The 22,813-nt window shown below is 47.8% G+C and overlaps 1 protein-coding gene across 1 annotated transcript in view; it reads left to right on the plus strand.

The window, feature by feature from the left end:
* Window positions 1-8,283: 8,283 nt before the first annotated feature.
* DYNC1H1 (dynein cytoplasmic 1 heavy chain 1) overlaps window positions 8,284-22,813 on the plus strand; it is a 67,790-nt gene continuing 53,260 nt past the window's right edge. The window contains exons 1-7 of the mRNA XM_039251203.1: window positions 8,284-8,654; window positions 16,783-16,870; window positions 18,759-18,932; window positions 19,159-19,414; window positions 19,805-19,991; window positions 21,342-21,613; window positions 21,705-21,932. Coding sequence (XP_039107134.1) covers window positions 8,396-8,654; window positions 16,783-16,870; window positions 18,759-18,932; window positions 19,159-19,414; window positions 19,805-19,991; window positions 21,342-21,613; window positions 21,705-21,932 — 1,464 coding nt within the window. The 5' untranslated portion in view covers window positions 8,284-8,395. The remainder of the gene's footprint in view (window positions 8,655-16,782; window positions 16,871-18,758; window positions 18,933-19,158; window positions 19,415-19,804; window positions 19,992-21,341; window positions 21,614-21,704; window positions 21,933-22,813) is intronic.

Below are 22,813 nucleotides of genomic sequence, written 5' to 3' on the forward strand. Positions count from 1 at the left end.
GAGTCGACCACCAGCGGTGAGAGAGCGCCAGGAGCAGGAAGTGGTCACACTGTTGGGCTAATTCGGATGCAGCAGTGACGGGTGCAGAAGAGCAAGCTGCAGAGGGCGCGTGGGACATGCTCCTTCTGGGGGGGCCGACTAGAGAGAAGGATGATGTCCCCAGGAAGCGACACAGGGAGACCCCACGTCGTGACAGAGCCCTCAGACATGCTTCACATCACTCCAAGAGCAAAGGCAGTGCTGGAAGCCGAGCGCGATGTGAAGGGGCAGTGGCAACTGACAAAGGTCCTGGAAACAGGCTCGCGGCACGTCCCAAATCACACGCACTGCTCATACTGCTCCCGTAAGTTTTTCCTTAATGTCGTGGTTAAATACACATTGTTTGTTGTTTTATTTAAATGATTTATTTTATTTTTTTTAAGAGACAGAGCGCGAGCAGGGCAGAGGCAGGGAGAGGGAGATGCAGAATTTGAAGCAGGCTCCAGGCTCCGAGCTGTCACAGAGCCCGATGAGAGGCTGGAACCCTCGAACCCTGAGATCATGACCTGAGCCTAAGCTGGAGCCACCCAGGTGCCCCAAATACACATAGTTTAAAATCTATGACTTTGATCACTTCCAAGTGCACAGTTCTGTGGCATAAGGTGCTGTACAAACGGAGATGGCTCCGCAAACTTGCATGTGGACTTGTTGCAGAGGCGCTCGTCTCCTCTGGGTCGTTCTGATTTTAGTATCAAACAAAGAAAGAACCCCGTTCATTCTCAATGTTTCTGAAAGTTAGTGTCCTCAGTAAAGGCTAGCTTTACTGTTTTTATTTACCCACGAATTTATAACCAACAAGAAAGTGTCTCATGTTTAGGAGATCATGGAGGTCATACTTTACCCACTGATTTTTTTTTTCCCTCCACATGTCCACTTAAAAACAATTTTATTGGGGCACCTAGGTGGCTCAGTTGGTTGTATCCAGCTCTTGATTTCGGCTCTGGTCATGATCTCATGGTTTGTGAGATCGAGCCCCACGTCAGGCTCTGTGCTGACAGCATGGAGCCTGCTTGGGATCCTCTGTCTACCCCACCTCTGCCCCCTAAATAAATAAATAAACTTTAAAAGAAATAAAGTAAAAACAGTCTTTATTGAGATAAAATTCACATAACATAAAACTCACCAAAATTCGGTAGTCTCTAGTGGATTCACCATGTCCTGGTGGTTGTCAAGATTGCTTTGCCGGATGTCAGCTTGCAGAATCATTTTGACGGACCCTGCCTCCCTCCTGGCTCCTGGAGGCTGCTGGCTGCCTTTTGCGTCCTTGCTCATAGGTCCGTCCCTCAATCTCCACCTCTGCCCTCACACGGCGCTCTCCCTGTGTGGTCTGGGTTTCTGGGTCCACATTTCCCTCTTCTTGTAAGGGCCTCAGTCACTGGACTTAGGACCCGTCCTCATCCAGAACGACCTCATCATAATTTGACATCTGCAAAGACCTGATACCCAAATAAGGTCACATTCATGAGGACCAGGCATTAGGACTTCCACATGTCTTCTGGGGGACACACTTCAACCCACAACAAGTGGCCTCCCAAATCGCCAGACAGCCCATCAAGTGACTCTTCATGAGGATGCATCTAGAACTTTGTATTTGTGTCCCCTCTTCTCAAAGTCTTGAGGAAATGAAGGGATGCATTATGGCTCCATTTTGATCACCAATGGAGACAAACTGCAAAGGCCTGAATTAGCCTGGGGATTAACGTGCGGGTGTGACACGTGGGCACTGAGTGCCCCTTTGTAATATTACAGAGATAAGCTGTGACATGGGGCGCCTGGGTGGCTCAGTCAGTTGGGTGTCTGACTTCGGCTCAGGTCGTGATCTCATGGTTTGTGGGTTCGAGCCCCGCGTCTGGCTCTGTGCTGACAGCTCAGAGCCTGGAGTCTGCTTTGGATTCTGCATCTCTGTCTCTCTGCCCCTCCCCTGCTCACATTGTCTCTCTCTGTCTCTTAAAAATTAATAAATGTTAAAAATAATTTTTTAAAAAAAGAAATAAACCGTGACAGTTTCTTTACAATTAGGCTTGGATGTGTAGGTAACTTACTTGCTGAGTGATACTTCTTTTTTTTTAATTTCTGTTCTTTTAGAGTCACCTTGTAATTCATCTGGAGAGAACAGAAGCACTCTGTTTATTTACGTATGCCCACAAGGTGTACCCCACACCCACAGCAAGCAAGACATCATTCCAAAGCACAGATACACTAAGACTTGCCATTACCAAGAGAAAGTCCTTGACCTCATGGGACCACATTCTAGTCAGGGGCACAGAGCATGAGTGAGGAGCACAGATGTGTACTGTGCAGAGAAACGTGCCCTGAAGAAAATAAAGGGGCGAGTGGTGGAGAAGGTGGTCAAAGAGGGTCTTCTGAAGGGTCACACTTGATTTTATGGGTTTTTTTAAAAATTTTTATTAATTTTTGAGAGAGAGAGAGACAGAGCATGAATGGGGGAGGGGCAGAGAGAGGGAGACACAGAATGTGAAGTAGGCTCCAGGCTCTGAGCTGTCAGCACAGAGCCCGACACGGGGCTCAAACCCACGCACTGTGAGATCCTGACCAGAATCGAAGTCAGATCCTTAACCGACCGAGCCTGAAGGGTCACACTTGAGCAGAAGGCTCATAAAGAGAAGAAGTGAGCCCTTCAAGACTCTGGAGGAAGAGGATTCTAGAACAAGGGAAAGACCCTCAGGCTGCGGCATGCTTGGTGTCACTGGGAACGACAGAAAGTCAGTACATCAAGGCAGACAGAGAGAGGATGAGTTTGGAGGGCAGGCCAAGGGACAGGTCTCCCTCCAAGCGGATGTGAAGCCACAGAGAACCGCCCACTCTGACCTGTTTATACAGATGTTCATGGGGGGGGGGGGCAGCCCTCTAGCAGGGGAGGGTCAGAGGGGTTTGAATGAGAGGGATAGCGCCGCAGCACAGCGGGAAAGGAAGAGGTCAGATTCCGGAGGTATTTGGGAAGAATGTCAGCGTTGGCTGTCAGGCCACATGGAGACATGAGGGGATGTGAGAGGCGCCGAGGGACAGGCTGGGCACGGGCGTGAGGGGGCAGGAAGGATCCGTTCTGGACAAAGAACAGGTAGGAAAATAGAAACACATACCAAGATGGTGACTTAATCCAGCCATGTCAGTAATCACCCCAAAGGAAGAACAGAGATTAGCAGATAGGATTTTTAAAAAGCAAAAACCAACTATGTGCTGCCTATAAGAAACCCACTTTTTAAAAATGTTTATCTGTTTTTGAGAGAGAGTGTGTGAGTGGGGTAGGGGCAGAGAGAGGGGGACAGAAGATCCAAGGTGGGCTCTGTGGTGGCAGAATGAGCCCGATGTGGGGGCTTGAACCATGAGATCACTTACAAGCCGTGAACTGTGATATCATGACCTAAGACGAAGTCAGATGTTCGATGGCCTGGGCCACCCAGGCGCCCCAAGAAACCCACTTTAAATGCAACGGCCCCAATAGGTTAAAAGTAAAGGATGGGAAAAAATAGGCGATGTTAACACTGATCAAAGGAAAGCCAGAGCGGTTATGCTAAAGGCAAAGTAAATTACAGGGTAGATAACACTTGTAGGATTAGAGGGACATTTCAGAACGATAAAGGGGTCAATTCATGAAAAGGATATAACAGTGCTAGACGTTCATGCATGAAATAACAGAGCTTCAGATTCGTGAAGCAAAAAGCAGATTGAGCGGCAAGGAGAAAGAAAAAAGCACAATTTTAATCTGACATTTCAACACCTCTCTCAGGAATGGTGGAACAACTACCTAGAAAATCAGTAAGGGGGCGCCTGGGTGGCTCAGTCGATTGAGGGTCCAACTTTGGCTCAGGTCATGATCTCACAGTTCGTGGGCTCGAGCCCTATGTTGGGCTCTGTGCTGACAGCTCAGAGCCTGGAGCCTGCTTCAGATTCTGTGTCTCCCCCTCTCTCTGCCCTCCCCTGCTTGCTCTCTCCCTCTATCAAAAATAAATAATCATTAAAAAAAAAACCTCTTTTTAAAGGTGTAGAAGACCCAAACAATGCTTTCAACCAACCTGGCCTAAATGTTGTGTTATTTCCTAGAACAGGAGCAAAATGGAGCTTCTAAGGCTGGGAGTTATCAGTGTAGAGATGTGCCGAATGTCATGGGGTTGGGGGAGGTCACCTGGGGAGCGCTGTTGGAACACAAAAGCAGTCTGAAGACTGGGCATTGGGCCACTCCAACCCTTAGGGATGCGGAAGAGGAGAGGAGTCATGGGATCGAGGAGGGCTGGGTAAAGGAAACATTTAAAGGGAAGAGGGCCGTGCTGTGTCAAAGCCGCCCAGCAGTCCAGCAGATGAGAACTGAGGACTGATCACTGGATTTGGCCATGCAGAGGCCGTCGGTGACCTGGAGGGCAGCACTTGCCCAGGGATGTCGGGGGCTCTTGACCACTATGCTCAAGATAGGGTGATCGGCTGTCCCCACCCATGCTCATTTTCAAGGCATTTTGCTGGAGCAAAAAGATGGAGAGGTGCAGGCAGGCAATGTTGCAGGGTTTCTTTCTTTTTACAGAAGGGATGCATTCGAGCAGGTTGGGCCCCGCTGGGAAAGATCAAAGAGCGGGAGGGCGAGCATTTGGGAGCCAGAGAATTCAGAAGGGATATCCGTGAGAAGGGATGGGGTCCAGGGTGCGCAGGGAGCCATGGCCTTGGTGGGGGATACAAGTCTCAGGCGAGAAAAGGGGTAGGGTACCTCTGGAAAGGAGCACCCAGGGCGGCGTCAGGGGTCTGGGAGGACCTGTGGGCAGGAGTGACCCCTAATCGTCTGTCCTTAGACCCAAGCTTCTCTAACCTTCCCGGTGAACGGTGGGATGCAGGCCCGGCCACAGGCTGGCATTCGCCTCTGGTCACTGCCATTACTCGTTCTGTAGCCATGGGCAAGTGACCCGGGTGACCTTGGGAATGTGAACTCGGTGGCTCCCCCAGGAACCCGGGCGCAGCGACTAGGGAGGGGCCTCCCGGCGCGCAGGGTCCCCAGGAGCGCGCATGTGTGTTCTCCTCGGGGCCACTAGGAGGTGCCAAGAGACCGCTGGCTAGGTCTGGGCGCGGCCCCGACGCCCCCCACCGACCGCGACCCGCCTCCCAGCCTCCCCTTCAGGCCCCCTGGACCGAACCCGGGCGGAAAGGCGGTGGGTCGAGGGGCCGGCTCATCCGGAAGCGCCCTGTAGCCTCCCCTCCTCGGTGAGCGAAGGGCCGGTGCAGCCTGGCTTACAGCAGCTGGAAGGTCAAAATCCAAAATGTGCCCTGTGGACCGGCGGCCGCTGCCATCGCCAGCACCCGGTTCCCGGGGGTAAGAGGTGGTTTCACAACCATTAAGCAAGCGGCTGCGTTCCGAGCACATGGAACGAACGAACGAATGAATGGACAAGCCCAATACGGTACTTGGAGGGAGAGGAGGGGCGAGCCCAGGCGCCGAGCCTGCAGGTGCTGGGTCAGCGGGGCTTCCGGGGAGGGGCTCGGTGCCACTCCCCAGGGTCGGGAGAGGGAGAGAGAGGCAGGGTAGCCATGGTACTGAGCCCCCGCCTGGGACTCAAGGAACCACCCAGTGCAGCTCTTTAAAGAGAGGGGTGGGGAATGGACGCGATCTCCTCCGTGTCGACAGCGCATCCCTGATAAAATACAAGCCGCCTAGCAGCCACGGTCATCCCCCATCAACTTGGAACGAATTCTCCTTCCAACGGCTCCCCCGCCGCCCTCGTGCCCACTGGCAATCGGAAGCAGCTTCTCCTGCGGTGTCGGACAGGGGAAAACCGAGCCGCCTAACGGAGCCCGCAGGGGAGAAGCCAGGCTCGGGGGGAGCCCGCTCCCCCCACCCCTCCGGCCCCCTTCCCCGTCCCCTCCATCCCCCCCACCCCAAGGACAGCTTGGAATTTGGCGGGGGCGGTGGGGGCGGAGCAGAGCCCCATGCCCCGAGGCCAAAAGGGCGTCTCACAAGAAATCTCCTCCCCTTGCAGCCCTGGGCCAGCCCCGGGGCGATAAGGAATTTAGAGCTCTTAGCGCCCTGGGTACTGTAAGCACTCAACATTGACCATTCTTATTATGTGTTAAACACAGCAAACCTCTTTATAAAACAGAAATGCAAGCACTTTGGGTCCCTGTATGAATCTTTGTTCAGATTCTTTCGATTTCCATCCTCTTGGAAAAAACAAACACTTTTAATTTTGAACCTATCATACAGAGCTGCAAATCCGAAGCCTGCTGCTCCGCTGCCCTGGCTCAGGGCCAGGTTGCAGATGTTTGAGCGTCTTGGATGCCCAAGTGGCTGCGTCTCCTGGGGTCTTCTGAATGGTGCTGACTCACCGTGTGCGCTGTGAGCAGCCTGTCTCCCTCTACCAGGTCGCGACTGGGTTTCTGGGTCTCAGATGGTGTGTGGTCAGTTCAGAGTTCACCAACCTGCACCTAGTAGATTTCCCTCTTCATTCCTGTTCCTGCCCCAAAGGACATGGGGCTGGGGTGGGGTGCTGAGCAGAGTGCTTAGCATCGAGTAAGCATTCAGGATTAGCTGTCTGTGGCATTACTATCATTCATACCATTATGATCACAGCACAAACTCATTGCGGTTTTCTTTTTTTTTTTAATGTTTTTTATTTATTTCTAGGAGAGAGAGAGACACACAGCGTGAGGAGGGGAGGGTCAGAGAGAGAGGGAGTCACAGACTGAAACAGGCTCCAGGCTCTGAGCTGGCAGTCAGCACAGAGCCCGACACGGGGCTCAAACCCATGAACTGCGAGATCATGACCTAAGCGAAAGTCGGACGCTTAATCGACTAAGCCACCCAGGCGCCCCCTCATTGCGGTTTTCTATTCTTCTGGAAGGTTATCTAGATCTGTATGGGCATATCACATAAGGGTGGACTGATGGAGGGCAGGAGGATGGGGTATTACTCTGTCCCTTTTTCCATGAGCTCCTTAGACCAAAGAATCATCTGATTAGTTTCCATGTTCCAGTAGCCCATGGGTCTTGGCTGGGTAATTGAGCAAGGATAAGCATATTGTATGTTTCCCAGTTTTCCAAAGATGATTTGGGGGAATCAAATCACCCTATCATCATGCTACCAATCAGGACTCAGCTCCGTGACTGTGCACTCTGATATAAAAATAACACCTTTGGTTTCCCTTCCTCCACCCAATTTAGGAAGCAATTATGAGTCTGAACTTTCAAAGGCTCATTAAAAGAAACTGTCATCTCAAACCAAAGAAGTGGGCAGCCTGGACTCTGGCCCTTAGTGCCCTTATGTCATCTCCGTGTAAGGGAGGAGATCCAGGTTGACCGCAGCTGGAGGGGAGCATTAGCCGGCAGGCATCTCAGCCCCTGCCTTATGAGGCCCCAGATGCTGAGGCCCATGGAATGGCAGTGCCCCCCCCCCCCCCCCCCCCCCCCCCCCCCCCCCCCCCCCGCTGCTAGCAGAGCATCTCTGTTCTACACAGATGCGCTCAAATAGGTCATCACCTGGGGGGAATGATTTTGTTATTAGCAGCCAGGACCCACACCAGCTTGGCTTTGTCCCACCGTTCAGGTGTGATCTCCTGGCTTTACCTTACATTGCCTCTGTAGCCAGGGCTCCGGCCGCGACCTTCAGGCTCCTCTGTCTGGGTAGAGGCTAGCTCCTCTGCGGGGAACATCCCCTTCCCACCCTCCCCTCTTTCCAGCCTAGCAACGTGGCACGTCCCTGTCTCCTGCCCCCTCTGAAAACGTTCTCCCTCTCTCTGTGCAGATCTAACAACACATATCTCATGACTGTATTTTAGCATTTAACACATTGTAGTCATTCATTCCTTCAACGCGAGAATACAGGTTAAATGCTTAGAGCAATGTCGATCACAAGCTAACTGCTCCAAAATAAAAAAGTTAGTTCTCGTTATTAACACCATTCATTCAATATTTATGCAGTGTCCCAGGCTCTGTGCCGTTCGGCCCCAGCAGCGAACCAGACACAGTCCCTGGCCACCGCACACCGCCCACGAGCCAAGTCAAGTTCCCATCTTTATAAAGGGTTTGCGGTGCGGGGAAACCCGGGACGCGCCCAGTATGGGGACTACAGGTCCCAGAAGGCTGCGCGGCGGCGGCGCCGGGGGCCCGCGCGCGCGCATGCGCAACGTCGTGACGCCGGGGCGGTGAGCGGGCGCTAGTGGCTGAGGCGGCGGGCCGCGGGCGGGGCGCACCGGCGGGCGGCGGCCTTTAGGGCGGAGCCGGCGCCCGCTCCCCTCAGTCGGCCGCGGCTAGCGGACGGTCGGGTTCCGGTGCCTGTTTCTCTCGCTCGCGGGCTCGGCGCTCGCTCTCGTGCGGAGCCGCGGCCGCCTGCCCAGCGCTCCCTGCGGGTCCCGAGCGCGGCGCCATGTCGGAGCCGGGCGGCGGCGGCGGCGGCGAGGACGGCTCGGCCGGCCTGGAGGTGTCGGCCGTGCAGAATGTGGCCGACGTGTCGGTGCTGCAGAAGCACCTGCGCAAGCTGGTGCCGCTGCTGCTGGAGGATGGCGGCGAGGCTCCGGCCGCGCTCGAGGCGGCGCTGGAGGAGAAGAGCGCCCTGGAGCAGATGCGCAAGTTCCTGTCGGACCCGCAGGTCCACACGGTCCTGGTGGAGCGCTCCACGCTCAAAGGTGCGGGGCCGGGCGTTGGCGCCGGGGACCGGGATCCGGCTGGGGGGCGGAGCGGCCTCGGGGCTGCAGACGCCCCGCGGGATGGGGCCCTGAGGCCGCGGGGCGAGGCCGGCGCCACACCCCCTGCCAGGCGGGAGCGGCGGGGCTGCCCCCTTCCGGGTCTCGGGGAACGACGAGGGTGCCCCTCGTCTCGCCGTCACCCAAGACAATGGGATCGCTTTGTCTGCTCGGGCCTCAAGATGGCCGAGTTGGGTGGAGACAGCGTCTCCCGGGCTGAGCGCGGGCGGAGGCCGCATCCCGGCCTCCAATGTCACATGAGCTTTTCGGTTTCGATTTGTGGCCGCGCCAGGCCGGCCTCGGGAGGGATGTGTCCGGGGCAGACCCGCGGAGCCGGGCGCCGCCCGGGGAGAGGGGTCGGAGCTGGCGGGGAGCCCTGGCCCGCGGACGGCCCGGCCGGAGCCAGGTGCCGAGGCCCACGCAGTGACAGGGCCGCGCCGGGAGGGGAGCATCCCTGGTCCGGGTGGACGCGCGCTCCCGGGGCTGCCTCGGTCCTCACTGCGTCCCCGCCGCCTGGGTGTATTGCCCCATTTCACACGCGAGGAAACAGGCTCCGGTGACGTGACGTGCCCAAAGCCACCAGCTGACTCCTGCTCCCTGGACTAGACTCGGCGTCTCGGTGGCCAGGACGCTGCTGGGTCTGTCCGATCACACCCCCATGTTCGTGTAATACTTGGATGGCCCTTAATGATGACCCTGTGATATTTGAGTCGTTTGCAGATTTTTCAAAAAACAGAGACTCACTTGGAGACAGGGGACAAAAGGCTTGCACATTGCAGCAGCCTCCTCAAATAGTGGCCTTCCCGGCAGTTCTTGAGAACTGAGCTTGTCCTCAGGGACAGTGCCGGGACCCTCCAGGACCACCTGATGGTGGGTGGCAGCCTATTTGACAGCACAGTATGGGTGTGGCGCCCGTTGGGGGAGGGGGTTCCAAGTACCTTTTAACCTTGGTACCAAGGGATGGGCCATCGTGTGACAGTGTTTGCCCACCAGCTCTGTATTGTCCCAAGAAAGGGATGGGTCTGTCAAGACAGAACTTACTACCTGTCCCCACCCCCACTAGCTTATGTTTATTTCTGATAGTTTGTTTCTTCCAGAGGCTGTTCGCTCACTCAGGAGAGGCTTCATTGTAGCAACTGCTTCCTTGGGAGGGTGGGAGGGTCAGAGTGTGTGTGAAAGAATATTTTTCTTAGATTCACATGGAGTGTTCAAAGCAAAGGAGCCCTTCAGACGTATTTTTAGAGTATTAATGCTGTTTAGGGTTTTCTGTTTTGTTTGGGGTTAATGTTTCCAGCATGGGAACCACTAGTGTTAAAAAATGTTTTCACCCACCTATTCTTTTTCAGGAAGCGTATATTTATTTAGTCATGATAGAAAATTTAAACTGTACAGATGAAGTAAAAATCACCCGGAATCCTTTGACCCAGATATAGCCACTGTCAGCATTTTTGAATCTCTTTCTGGCTATTTCAATGAATATACATTATTCTTATTAAACTATATCTTAATTTGTGTTAAATGACTATATTTTGAGTAGCTTGACCTTGGCTAATTCTCGATCACATTGTCATTGCACAGTTTATGTATTAAAATTGTTGATTTCTATCTTGGGTCTCAGTTTCTTTTTTATGGAAAAGAAATAGTTTTTGCTTCTAGATTGCTCATCAGTAATTGGCTTTTCTCAAACGTTAGAACTGAACTTCGCTAAAATTATTGGGAAGAAGCCCTGTTTGTGTCGTATGCTTTCTGCAGATCATCTGTTTTCTTGATGGAGTATTTTCTTATTTCAGCAAAGCGAATGTCCAAGCATCCAAATCTTGGCTCCATAATGACTTGCACTTTTGAACGTTGACTAAGGAATGAGGGTGTCTTAAACTGAAATCCTACCTCATTACTGTATTTATAAAAATGAAAAAGTATTTTTAGTAATTCAACCTGTCTCTCTAATTTATTTTTCACTTAAAAAATTTTAAAGAAAGACTATATGGTCCCATCAGTCTTATTAGCATCCTGACTAAACTGGAATCTAGCATAATTTAAAATTTAGACATCAGTACCGACCTGGGTCACTTGATACGTACGGAGGGCTGTCTTCCGGGTGATTTTTGAGTTAGCATCAGTTTTGGGCATTTAATTAAATGTGAGCATCCAGTAGTTAGTTGCAGTGAAACAGGAGGTTTGCTTTATAGTGTGGAAAACAAATCTAATTGTTTAAACTGCGTAAAGGCCATCAACAAGAATGAAGTCCTAATTTAGTGATCAAGGGAAATTGCTTTTATTTTACCCCCCCGAAGGAATTTTCCAAACACTTGTAATTTAATATAGATGTTTTTATTTTTATTTCATTTTTAGTTTTTGTTTTTTTGAGAGAAAGAATGCATGCATGAGTGGGAGAGGGGCAGGGGGAGGGGGAGGGGGAAGAATCCCAGGCAGGTTCCAAACTGTCAGTGAGGAGCCTGGTGCAGGGCCCAACTCACAAACTGTGAGATCATGACCGGAGCCGAAGTTGGATGCTTAACTGACAGCCTCCCAGGCGCCCCAGAAGCATTTTTATATGGAGATATCTATTTTTTAACTACCCTAGCCAGCTATAAACTTCTCTGTTAAAGTACAGTATTCCTTAAAAGTATAGAATAAAAGTTGTGAATTTAACAGTTTATTTTGATACAAAAGGGTTGGAGAGTTGATGGGAAGGGGAATATCAAATTATAGACCCTGATTTGAGAATCAGAAATCTCTTGTTTGTAATTCCTGGTCTGTAGAAAATTGTTTCCTTCATAGCGTTCTTGTAAAATTACAGCCAGAAAGGTGCTCTTTACTTAATAGGCATGTTACCAGTTTAGCAGTGTTCGGTAGCAGCTTTTACCTGAAGTGCGGCTTTGGTTGGGAGGTAAAGGTGGGAGCAGGTGAGAGGCACTCCAGCTTGCAGCAGGTGACGCGGGTGGCTCCACGATTGTCCTTGGGCTCCGCCTGTTCGTGACCCGGCTGGGATCAGGGGCTGTGGGTTTTGGATTTTGTTTACATCAGGTGTCTTAGCCTCGGAACTTTGTCTTTAAGACTGAAAATAGTGGCTGCCTTTAGTCACTGCTCCTAAGGTTGGGGTTCTAGTTTTTCCTAAAAGACATAATTTAGGGGTTTTTTTTTTTTACATCTTCATTTGTGCAGAGCTGGCTAGGGACTAGAATGTGAAAGAAAGCTACAACTCTTTACAGAACTCAACTTCTTAGAGCTACGGCAGTGTGGAAGGTTTCATGGGGAATGTTTTTGTGGATTTTAAAAATTATTTTTCTGTGGACTTAATTTCTCTAACTTGAAGAAATGATGACTAATACGTATTCATTTCTGGCCTTTGCTTATTCCTCCAAATGGCTGGTAAAATGGCTAAGAAAGCAACAGAAAGGATTTTCTGTGACACCACACTGTCCCTCAGCCTGGGCCCCTGCTGCCCTATGCTGTCGCACTGGGGGTGTGCACCACTGTAGGACAAACCAGTCTGCAGGGTAGCATGGGAAGTGACATTCCTGTGTAGCACAGGGACACACCGTCGTCACGTCTTCTTATGAAGTAAAGATGGAGGGAAAGTCTGTTTGCCAGTGTTGTAGAGTGTTATGTGGGATTCACCCCTCCGTTCACATTTCAGTTTTTGTTTATTCGTTTTTATTTTATTTTGAAAGGGACAAAGAGAGCATGCAAGGGTGGGGCAGAGAGGGAGAGAGCGCGAGAATCCCAAGCAGACTCCGCACTGTCAGCACAGAGGCTGATGCAAGACTTGAACTCAGAAACCGTGAGATCATGACCTGAGCCAGAACCAGGACTCAGGACGCTTAGCCCACTGAGCCGTCCCAGCGCCCCTCCCTTTACCTTTCTAACGGTGTGTTACAAATGGAAGTCTTCAGGTTCAAGAGAAAACTCAGACTTTCTCACCATGCCCTGGGCCTTCCCCCGGAGCACAGAGTGGTTGTGGCCAAGAAGTCACAGCCCCTGAGAAGGAGGACAAAGGAGTGATGGCCGTTGAGGTGACAGGAGAAAGCATCAGCCGTGGGAAAGGGGGAGCAAAAGCAAGCATGTGCGAGAAAAGGGGAGAACATACGATAGCGATCAGTCCACATCGTGTGTTAGTGTGTTTTGGATTTTAAGAGGACGAGAAGATGAAAGATAAGGAGAGCCAGGAAGATGTCACAAGTAATTTGGTAGTTTGTGTGAGCCAAAGAAAACACCTGGCCGCCTCTGCTGGATGGGGACAGACTTGCCCTGTGGCGGGGAGACCGAGGGAATGACCGTGGGGCAGGGAGTGGAGCGGCCTTCCCTGCTCGTTTACCGGTTTGCTGTGCTTCTTTCCTTTGCACATATACCAGACTTTGTGAAAACATGCCCGGTCTCCCTAGGAGAGGAGGTGTGAGTCTTAGGATAATTGAATGCACATCTTTCTGTATTCATTAAACGAGGCATAATGCTCACCTAATTCACAACATAATGATACAAATCACTCTCAGTTTGAAGTGCATTACACTAGTCTTTCCATAGAAATATACACAGATTAGTGCTAATTGACGTTTTACACATCTCTAGAGCTCAGAAGTTAACCAAAGATACGTCCACAGGCCACTAAATGTGTATTAATATGGCTTGTAGCAAAGGAACTCCTGAGGCAGCTCAACACTGTCCGTACTGGCATTTTGATTCTTGGAATGTATTAACAGGCAGTACAGCATTGGGCCATCGTGTATTAACCAGTAACTTTCGCGGCATTAGGAAATGGATTCAGAGTTTACTGAAAGCAGTATTGCCTGCTAAAACATGCAGATTGTGTTTGAATGTAAGCTTCTAAATATAGCAGGATTAATAGCGTCTTTGTTACTAAGAATTACTATCAATGATCCTTCTTTCCTCGTCTGAACAATTTTAAAAACTGTTTCTGCAGAAGTAGAGTGTCAAACTCTTATTATTTGGAAGGTGCAATAATTTTGATGGCAGTTCATAAAACAAAAAGCTTAATGACATAAGTTCTTTCTACTAAGAGTCAGGCATTTGATCTCTATGGAGAGTAAGCCTTAAAAAATGAATCCAAAATGTCTTCTATAATTTCCATAAATTATCATCATCAAAGAAGTTAGGGTTTTAACAGAGCAGCAGAGGGGACTAGAGAGCACCTATCGGTTGCCCTTGTGTGAGGACGGGGCTTTGGGCAGCTCTTGAGCTCTGGCGGGAACTGCCGCATTGCAGTGGTCCTGGTGGGGGCTGGGAGCTGGGCGTTCCCGGCAGGGGCGTGCGCGAGTTGCCGAGTGACTCATCGCCAGGCGTGGGGCCTGGCAGCTCCTGTAACCTGGTCTGCATTAGGAAGTGTAGGAAGTGCGGGCAGAGCGACCAGACGCTGCATCCCGTTGGCACGTTTTCTGTGTGATTTTATTTCGTATAGATGTGAATCTTGTGTCAGAGGGAGAAATTATTCAAAGTTACGGGCTTAGTTATGTCAGTAATTTCCTTTGATTATTATAGAATGTTCTTTTTATATTCTAGATCTTGTTTGAATGCTGTTCTGATGATACGTATTTTATATAAATCCTAGAACAGCGCTCAGAAAATTGAGAAAGGAAATATTTCATAATCCTACCACCCTGACAACTGTTTTAGTTTGAGAGTATTTCCTTCTGCCCTGTTTCATGTGTTTGTTCTTTAGAGATGGCAGTCATATGTGTGATTGGTTTCGGGCAGTAGGATCTATCCTGGCTTGTGGTATATCCATATTTTGGTAGTTTAAAAACCTGATGGATTTGTTTAGTTTCTTTTTTTTACCCCTAAGTTAGTCATATTTAAAAAACACCTAGGAATTATCTGGCATGCTAGACTATTTTGCTTCCTCCTCTCCCTTCCTAAAATTATACTAAAAAACAATATTTTGAAAGTATTATTTTCTTGACAGATATACAAATATTTTTTATCTTCTAGTATAAACTTTGTATTTGTTTCAGCTGAAAGCTAATGAGGTAAACAGTTTTTGCTCAGAGCCTGTATACCCCGATTTTCAGTTTTTGGTGCTAAAGAACCTGTATAGACCTCCTAGTACCCCCTGCCCCCAGCCCACATCTGCTGCCCATTGCATTTATTTTTTATTGTTCTACGCTTCAATTCCAGTATCATTAACATACAGTGCTACACTGGTTTCGGGTGTACAATATAGTGATTCAGCAATTCTGTACGTTACTCAGTGTTTGTAATAACTGTACTCTTAATCCCCTTCACACAGCCCCCACCCCATTCTGCCATTTTACATTTTGAATTTGAAACCCAGAGGAAGAAAAATGCCTTTTCTAAGATCACTTAGCTAACTCTGCTGCCTTTGCTGTTACATTATGACTTAAAAGTAAAGGTGAAACCACATATACTGTGGAATAGGGCAGCTATTCCATACGTCCCCTGTTATCGGCATTTGCCAATGCGATTCCGTATCACTGACAAGATCACTATTCACCTGGAGCATTTAGGCAACTAGTGCATTAGTACTACATCTAGAGGTTTGTATTATTTCCAATTCTTACAAATTTTAATTTTTCTTTTTAAGACTATTTATTTGTCAGTCAGCACAGAGCCTGACGCAGGGCTCGAACTCACGAACTGTGAGATCATGACCTGAGCCGAAGTCGGACGCTTAACTGACTGAGCCACCCAGGCGCCCCACAAATTTTAGCTTTTCAGTTATGGCTTTTAAATTATTTACACGTTTTGTTCACATCTTGAGCTATCTTACTATTGCAGTAAGCTTGAATTCCAATAAGTTTGTTTGTTTATATTTCTTTTTGAGAGAGAGTGCTAGAACAGGGGAGGGGCATAGGGGCATAGAGAGAAGGGTTACAGAGGATCTGAAGTGGGCTCTGCGCTGACAGCAGCAACCCCAGGCGATATGGGACTTCACCTCCCGAACCATGAGATGATGACCTGAGCCAAAGTTGGACACTCAACCGACTGAGCCACCCAGGCGCCCCATCCAGTAAGCGTTTCAAAATGGCCTTGTTGCACAGTGAGCCTCCTAGGGGATCAGTCGTTTTGAGCATCGACTTACGATGTCGGCTCAGGTCATGATCTCATGGTTCATGGGATTGAGCCCGCGCGCTGACAGCATGGAGACTGCTTGGAATTCCCTTTCTCTCTCTCTCTCTCTCTCTCTCTCTCTCTCTCTCTCTCTCTCTCTGCAATCCTCCCCTACCCCCCCTCAAAAATAAATACATAAATTTAAATAAATAAATAAAATGACTACTGTGCATAGTGTTTGCCGCCCGGAGCCCAGCACAGCACTGCCCACAAGAGCTCACAGTAGGGGAGGGCAGTGTTGGCACGTCAGCCCCAAAGCAGTCTCTAAAAAGTGGTGTCCAAGCAGAGCGGGGGCTGGGTGAATGCCTCTTGGTGACCCCTGCAGATGTTCCTTCATAATGGTTTTCTAGACGGGTGTTTGGCCTGGGGCGGGGTGGGGGGTGGCGGCAGCGGCGGCTCAATGAGGACCTGGGCAGGACCCCCGGTTTGGAATCCCAAACTTCTCAATTCTCCAGACAGGTGCCTGGGGGCAATTCACTTCACCTTCGTACGTGGAAAGCGTGGGTCATAATAGTCACGACAAGGCCGAGGCTTAGGTGTGTGACGTACCTAGGGTATTGGGTAAAGCGCCCGCCACCCGCCGCGTAGCGAGCTAGCGAGCTTGGGGCAGTGAGCGAGCTTGGGGCAGTGAGCGGAGTGCGGGAGGGGAGAGGAGGGGAGAGTGCCTTCTGTGTTGGGAGTGCAGGGCTGAGGCTGCCGGGAGGGGAGGGGCGGTGGGCTGTCTTCCCAGGGCCAGGCCCGCTCTGCCGCCTCCCACGTAGAGGCAGCATGGAGGCGTTCGCTGCCTTGCCCAGGATCGCACAGCAAAGTGCCCGGGTCAGGATTCAGAAAAAAATGGGCAGGAAGGGAAACTAGGGAGAGCCACGTCACGTGGGCATTTAATTATCAGGTTGTAGTAGGGGAGGCTACTCATTCTCTCAGCTTTTGATAAATTAAAATTGGTAGTGTTGGCTTGAATTGACATGATATTTATTATGATTTGTAGAGGATGTTGGTGATGAAGGAGAAGAAGAAAAAGAATTCATTTCCTATAATATCAACATAGACATTCATTACGGAGTTAAGTCCAATAGGTGAGTAGAGGGGAAACACTGTTGTATTATAAGCTTGTGAGACTTGAATGTAGGTCTTAACCGACTTAGATGAAGACATTAAAACACTCAAGATTTCTGCTCTTTAAATCGGTATCTTTGATTTCATATATTGAAATTCAGAGGATTTCCAAGTCAATATAAATTCTGTATTTTTATTTTAATTGCTATGTCATGGTATCCATTTTCGTTTTGAGCCATAATGTATTTAATATATATAACGATTCTCAGATTTTATGTGCATTTTCATTCTTCTAAATAACTAGTAAAAACCTAGAAAAGATTCTTAGGTAGAGATCTGATTCTTTTTAGTATAAAGAAAGAAAGCATTACTGGCTCAGGTGCAATGTGTCAATTAAATCCTTAATGCATGTAACCAGATTTTTCCCGTCTTCTAGAAAAGTGGTGCCAATATACACTCCAATATACATATCCAAATTAAAACATGTAAATGCTTAATTTATAATGTATTTGCTTTTTAAACCTTTTTATTTATAGTAATTTCAAGCCTACAAGAGTTGCATGAATTATATATAGTTGATATCAGATATCAATTGTTAACATCATCCCATTTGTATTATCATTTTTTTTCCTGAACCATTTGAGAGTTAGTTATAGACAACTTGCCCCTTTATCCCTAAATACTAAAGTGTATGTCCTAAGAACAAGGACACTCATAGCCTCCGCACAGTTTTTAAATTCACTAAGTACTGATACAATAGTACTCTTGATGTGCTGTGTGTATTCAGATTGTGTCAGCGATGCCCCTTCAGTAACTCTCCCTTGATCCAGGATCTAACTCTATGCCTTTCAAGGCATTCATCTACTTGATAAGTACAAACCAGCGGTGATTGGATGTAGGTTTGTACTTTGTTTGCAGGGATGCTATTACGACTTCTTTCTTCTCAGTGTGTCACAGCAGAAAGCTTCAGTGACGTTTTAGAATATTATAAAGTGTTATGTATAAAGTACTGGCCTGGGAACAGAAAATTCAAATACTAATTTTTTGAACTAATTCAACTACCTTTGAGCATCTGTTATGTGTAAGCTGTGGCAGTAGGTACACAGAGAAAACTTGGTTCACAAGAAGCTTGTGGTCCTTTGGGAGGAAGATTGGCAGATACACAACTAACCGTACTACTTGACAGCATCTTAGAAGTGCAGAATGCCGTGAAACAAGGGGATTGGAGAGTGATTCCAGTTAGGGAAGACCCCAAAGAGTTGTAATGCTGGAATTGAGTTTTGAGGGTTCCTTGGAATTTCAGCGGATGAGTGTAGATTTCGTAAGCAAAGACACAGAGGCGCACAATGTTTAGAGGACGGGACGTCTGTTCTCAGTTCTGTCTTGGGTGTGAGGAAGAGGGTCCGTAACAGGAGATAAAGCTAGAAGAGCTGGTTTAAGCCAGGCTGCTGGGGCCTGGAATGCCCATTTGTCACTTTAACCTGTGGGTGCCATTTGTTTATTCAAGCTGATGTGTGACAGTACCGTAAATGAACGGTACGAGTTAGCATAAGATCAGTGAAGTATATTGTGGCTTGTAACTTGCAGTTGCTGCGGAAGTTCATTTGAGTGAGGCCAAGATTAGGAACTCCACCCATACGTATGAGCCAGATTAGTTTTGCCTGGTTTCATGGTCATGGCCAAAGCCCGAATCTTGATTCAATTATTCTTACATAAGTGAGGAAAGAAAGATAAATGACGTATTTCGGTATTAGAAAAGTGACAATTTAACCTACTTTTACTGTGATTTTTAAATTAAAACATTCAAATGAAGTTTTAATTTATGTGCAACACAAAAAGGGCAACAGTTACTGAAGCTAATTAGGAATGAGGCCCTTCGTTCTAATTTCTTCTTTTGCTTTCTTTTAGCTTGGCGTTCATTAAACGCACTCCGGTAATTGATGCAGACAAACCGGTGTCTTCTCAGCTCCGGGTCCTCACACTCAGTGAAGACTCACCGTATGAAACCTTGCATTCTTTCATTAGCAATGCGGTGGCTCCTTTCTTTAAGTCCTATATCAGAGAGTCTGGCAAGGCAGACAGGTAAAAACCATCTTTGCTTTGTTAGGTTGAATGTCCTATTTCCCTGAGTGTTCACAAGAGACCACGAAAGATAATGTAAGATTCGGGAACTGGGAGGGCAAAGCTAATGAACCAAAAGGACATAAATCTGTTGCTTTAATAAGATACATATTATCAGTGTTTGACAGACTTAAAATAATAGGATCTCTTTGGAGGCCAACAGTGAAGTGTTTGTTAACTTTTTTAGGGATGGTGATAAAATGGCTCCCTCGGTTGAAAAAAAGATTGCAGAACTTGAAATGGGGCTCCTTCACTTGCAGCAGAATATTGAAATTCCAGAGATCAGCCTGCCAATTCATCCCATTATTACAAATGTTGCAAAACAGTGTTATGAACGTGGAGAAAAGCCAAAAGTTACAGACTTTGGAGATAAGGTTGAAGACCCAACTTTTCTCAATCAGTTACAATCCGGAGTTAACCGCTGGATCCGAGAAATTCAGAAAGTAAGAGCATGGTGTTGAATGTATTGTGTAAAGTGCTTCGTTCGCTCTTGACTATCTCAGAAGCTGGTCTGAGTTTTTGTCAATGAGGTGAAGTCTCTGATGACGATAGCCATGCTCCCCTTTGTCCTGGGAATGCCCCAGCCCAGGGCTGCCATCGGCTCAGGTGGACAGTCAGGGGGTACAATGTGGGGTTATTTAAATATTAGCCCCGAGAGAGTGTTGATTTCGGCTGTCTTACACCTTTGCTTTCAAATTTAAGCCACTTACAATTGACGGAAGAAAATCTACTTAAAATACCAAAATTAAATTGTAATGCATGTGTTTAATTAATGATACCTTTCTGCTTTTATTTAAATCGTGAATACTCCTGAATGTTATTTATCTTTAAAGGTGACCAAACTTGATAGAGACCCTGCCTCAGGAACAGCCTTGCAGGAAATTAGTTTCTGGTTAAACTTGGAGCGAGCGCTGTACCGCATACAGGAGAAACGAGAGAGCCCCGAAGTCCTGCTCACTCTGGATATCTTGAAACATGGCAAGCGTTTCCATGCCACCGTCAGTTTTGACACTGACACAGGTAAAAAGCGGAACTAATAAAGTGATCAGTAAGTTATTGATCTGGCTTTTGTGAGATCATACTGATAATTTCAGCGCAAGTCAGTAGGTGGACTATCTTTCCTGTTTCTCTCTTGTGTCTTGTCTCCTTTTCCCCTGGTTCTAGATAATGAAAATAATTTTCCCCACACACCTTCCTTCCCCTTCAGGAGTTTTGAGAACATATGCCAGTTTCTAGAGCTGCATACAGAGCCTTGGGACTTTCCCTCCTGTTTCTCAGTTACTTGGCTGCTTGAGCAGGCAGTACTTTTTTAGTACAAAGTCAAGTGTGCTTTTGACAGTCCAGGCAGGGAAATGGTTGACATTAAGCAGAAGTTGTTTGGCCACAGGGCTGCGGAAGGAGAGCTGGTCAGTGCTTTCTCTTCCTCTTTTACCTGCTCCTTTTCCCTGTTCTCAGCCTTCCTCCCTGTTCTGAGAAGTGGTCAAGATAAATTTAGTTTTCTGAATGGACAGCAGTGTGAGTGATGTTGTGTTAGCACACGGTGGGCACTCAAGTGCCCAGGCATGTTTGGGCATTTCTCTACAGCTGTCCCCACCAGGGAATGTTAGAGCAAGCAATCAGGGCTGCGGTATTCGTCACGGTGTTTGCCTTCCCCTCCAAGAAAAGGCATGCTGCCCACATTTGAAGTGCTAGAGGAAGTTCAAGGTAGAAATCTTCTAGTTCCTTTGATCTCATTGCACATGTTACCTGAGCATTCAGTAAGGCTGAAAGTTATGCCTTGAAATGTAGATATACCTCTGAAACTTTTACTTCTTCCCTCTTTTTTTTTTTTAAGCTTAATGTTAGAGGAGTCAGAAAATAGGCTAGGACTCAGGTGCTTCTGTGATTCTGTGTCCATAACACACTCCCCTCACTTGAGCTGTGGGTGTAACATTTTCATTTTAGTGTTCCTAAGGGTAACACTGTAGTTTTTCTAACCTTAATGTTATGCTTAGAAAATTCATAGAACATTCGAAAGCAAGAAATCTGTGGGGCCATCACCCACAGCCTTTTGCATATGCGTGAGTTGACTGACATTATTAAAAAAGCAACAACAAGACCATCCATTAACTGACAGAGGATCATCCTGTTAATAACATGTTCCTTTTTTTCAAATATAAGCAGTTTTGGTGTCACTGAGTCTTCTGCAACATGAAACTGTCCCATTGGAGGCTGTATTTCAGCTTCCTTACCGAGTATTAAGCTGTAAGCATAAGCGGTAGCCTCTTAGTTGTGTTACTTTTTTAAAATTAAGGTGTGATTGACATAGAACATGACTTATGCCTATATTACTTTACATGCAAACCGTTAACTGTTTCTCTGTTACTCTAGGTCTAAAACAGGCTTTGGAAACCGTGAATGACTACAACCCTCTGATGAAGGATTTCCCTCTGAATGACCTGCTGTCTGCCACTGAGCTGGACAAAATAAGGCAGGCTCTTGTTGCGATTTTCACACATTTGAGGAAGATCCGGAACACAAAATACCCCATTCAGAGGGCACTGCGACTGGTGGAAGCGATTTCAAGGGACTTAAGTTCTCAGTTACTCAAAGTGTTGGGCACCAGAAAATTGATGCATGTTGCTTATGAGGAATTTGAAAAAGTAAGTTTTAATAGATCAGAAAACCAGCCTCAGACACCGAGATGAAAACATGGCTGTAATAATAAGCCTCCTTTCTTAAATTACACCCTAGGTTATGGTCGCATGCTTTGAAGTCTTTCAGACCTGGGATGATGAATATGAGAAACTTCAGGTGCTGCTGAGAGACATCGTCAAAAGGAAAAGGGAAGAAAACCTGAAGATGGTGTGGCGGATCAACCCTGCCCACAGGAAGCTTCAGGCTCGCCTCGACCAGATGAGAAAATTTCGACGTCAGCACGAGCAGCTGAGAGCTGTCATCGTCAGGGTCCTGAGGCCGCAGGTATGCGTCACCTTTTAAAACTGCATCCGTGGGATATTTATATAACTCTCTCTTTCTTCTTCTCAGATGCTAATGAACTGCTGCTTCCCTCGGTTTTGCACCAAGTGCCTCTTTAGTCCCGTCCGCATCCTGTGCTGTCCTGTGTGTGATGGAGGGCTTCTGTGTGTTCGTCCCTGTCTTTACTGCTCCGTCCATTCTTCCCTCCCTGCAAATTGCGTGGATTCGAGAGCCAGACTTCCTGGGTTTAAACCCTAATCCCACCGTTTAACGTGCTGTATGACTTGGACATATCTTTTAACCCTTTTCCTAGATTGCTCATTTGCAAAATGTGGATAATAATTGCATATGCCTGAGATTTACTTATTTATTCAAATTTTTAAAAATTTATTTTTAAATTAATCTCTACACCCAACATGGGACTCAAACTTTTACAACTCGGAGATGGAGTCGCACGCTCTTCGGCCGAGCCCTCCGATGCCTGAGATTTATTAAAAGAATTAAATGGTTACTTTTCTTTGTACTTGCTTGTTTTCCTTCTCAATTCACCTTCCTTTTTTCTTCACCAATTTTCTTCCTTTAAAAAATCCAGTCCAGATGGGACACCTGGGTGGCTTAGTTGGTAAAGCGTCTGATTTCAGCTCAGGTCATGATCTCTCAGTTCGTAAGTTTGAGCCCCGTGTCGGGTTCTGTGCTGACAGCTTGGAGCCTGGAACCTGCTTTGAACTCTCTGTGTGTATCTCTCTCTCTGCCCCTCCCCCACTCACACTTTGTTTCTCTCAAAAATAAAAAATAATTTTTAGAAATCCAGTGCAGAAATAGAAGGTGCACTGATCCACACTTGACTCTTGGACAACATGGGGGTTAAGGGTGCTGACTCCCTG

This window comes from Hyaena hyaena, unplaced genomic scaffold (assembly GCF_003009895.1).
Source record: "Hyaena hyaena isolate Hyena2069 unplaced genomic scaffold, ASM300989v1 scaffold_386, whole genome shotgun sequence".
NCBI classification, from domain to species: Eukaryota; Metazoa; Chordata; class Mammalia; order Carnivora; family Hyaenidae; genus Hyaena; species Hyaena hyaena.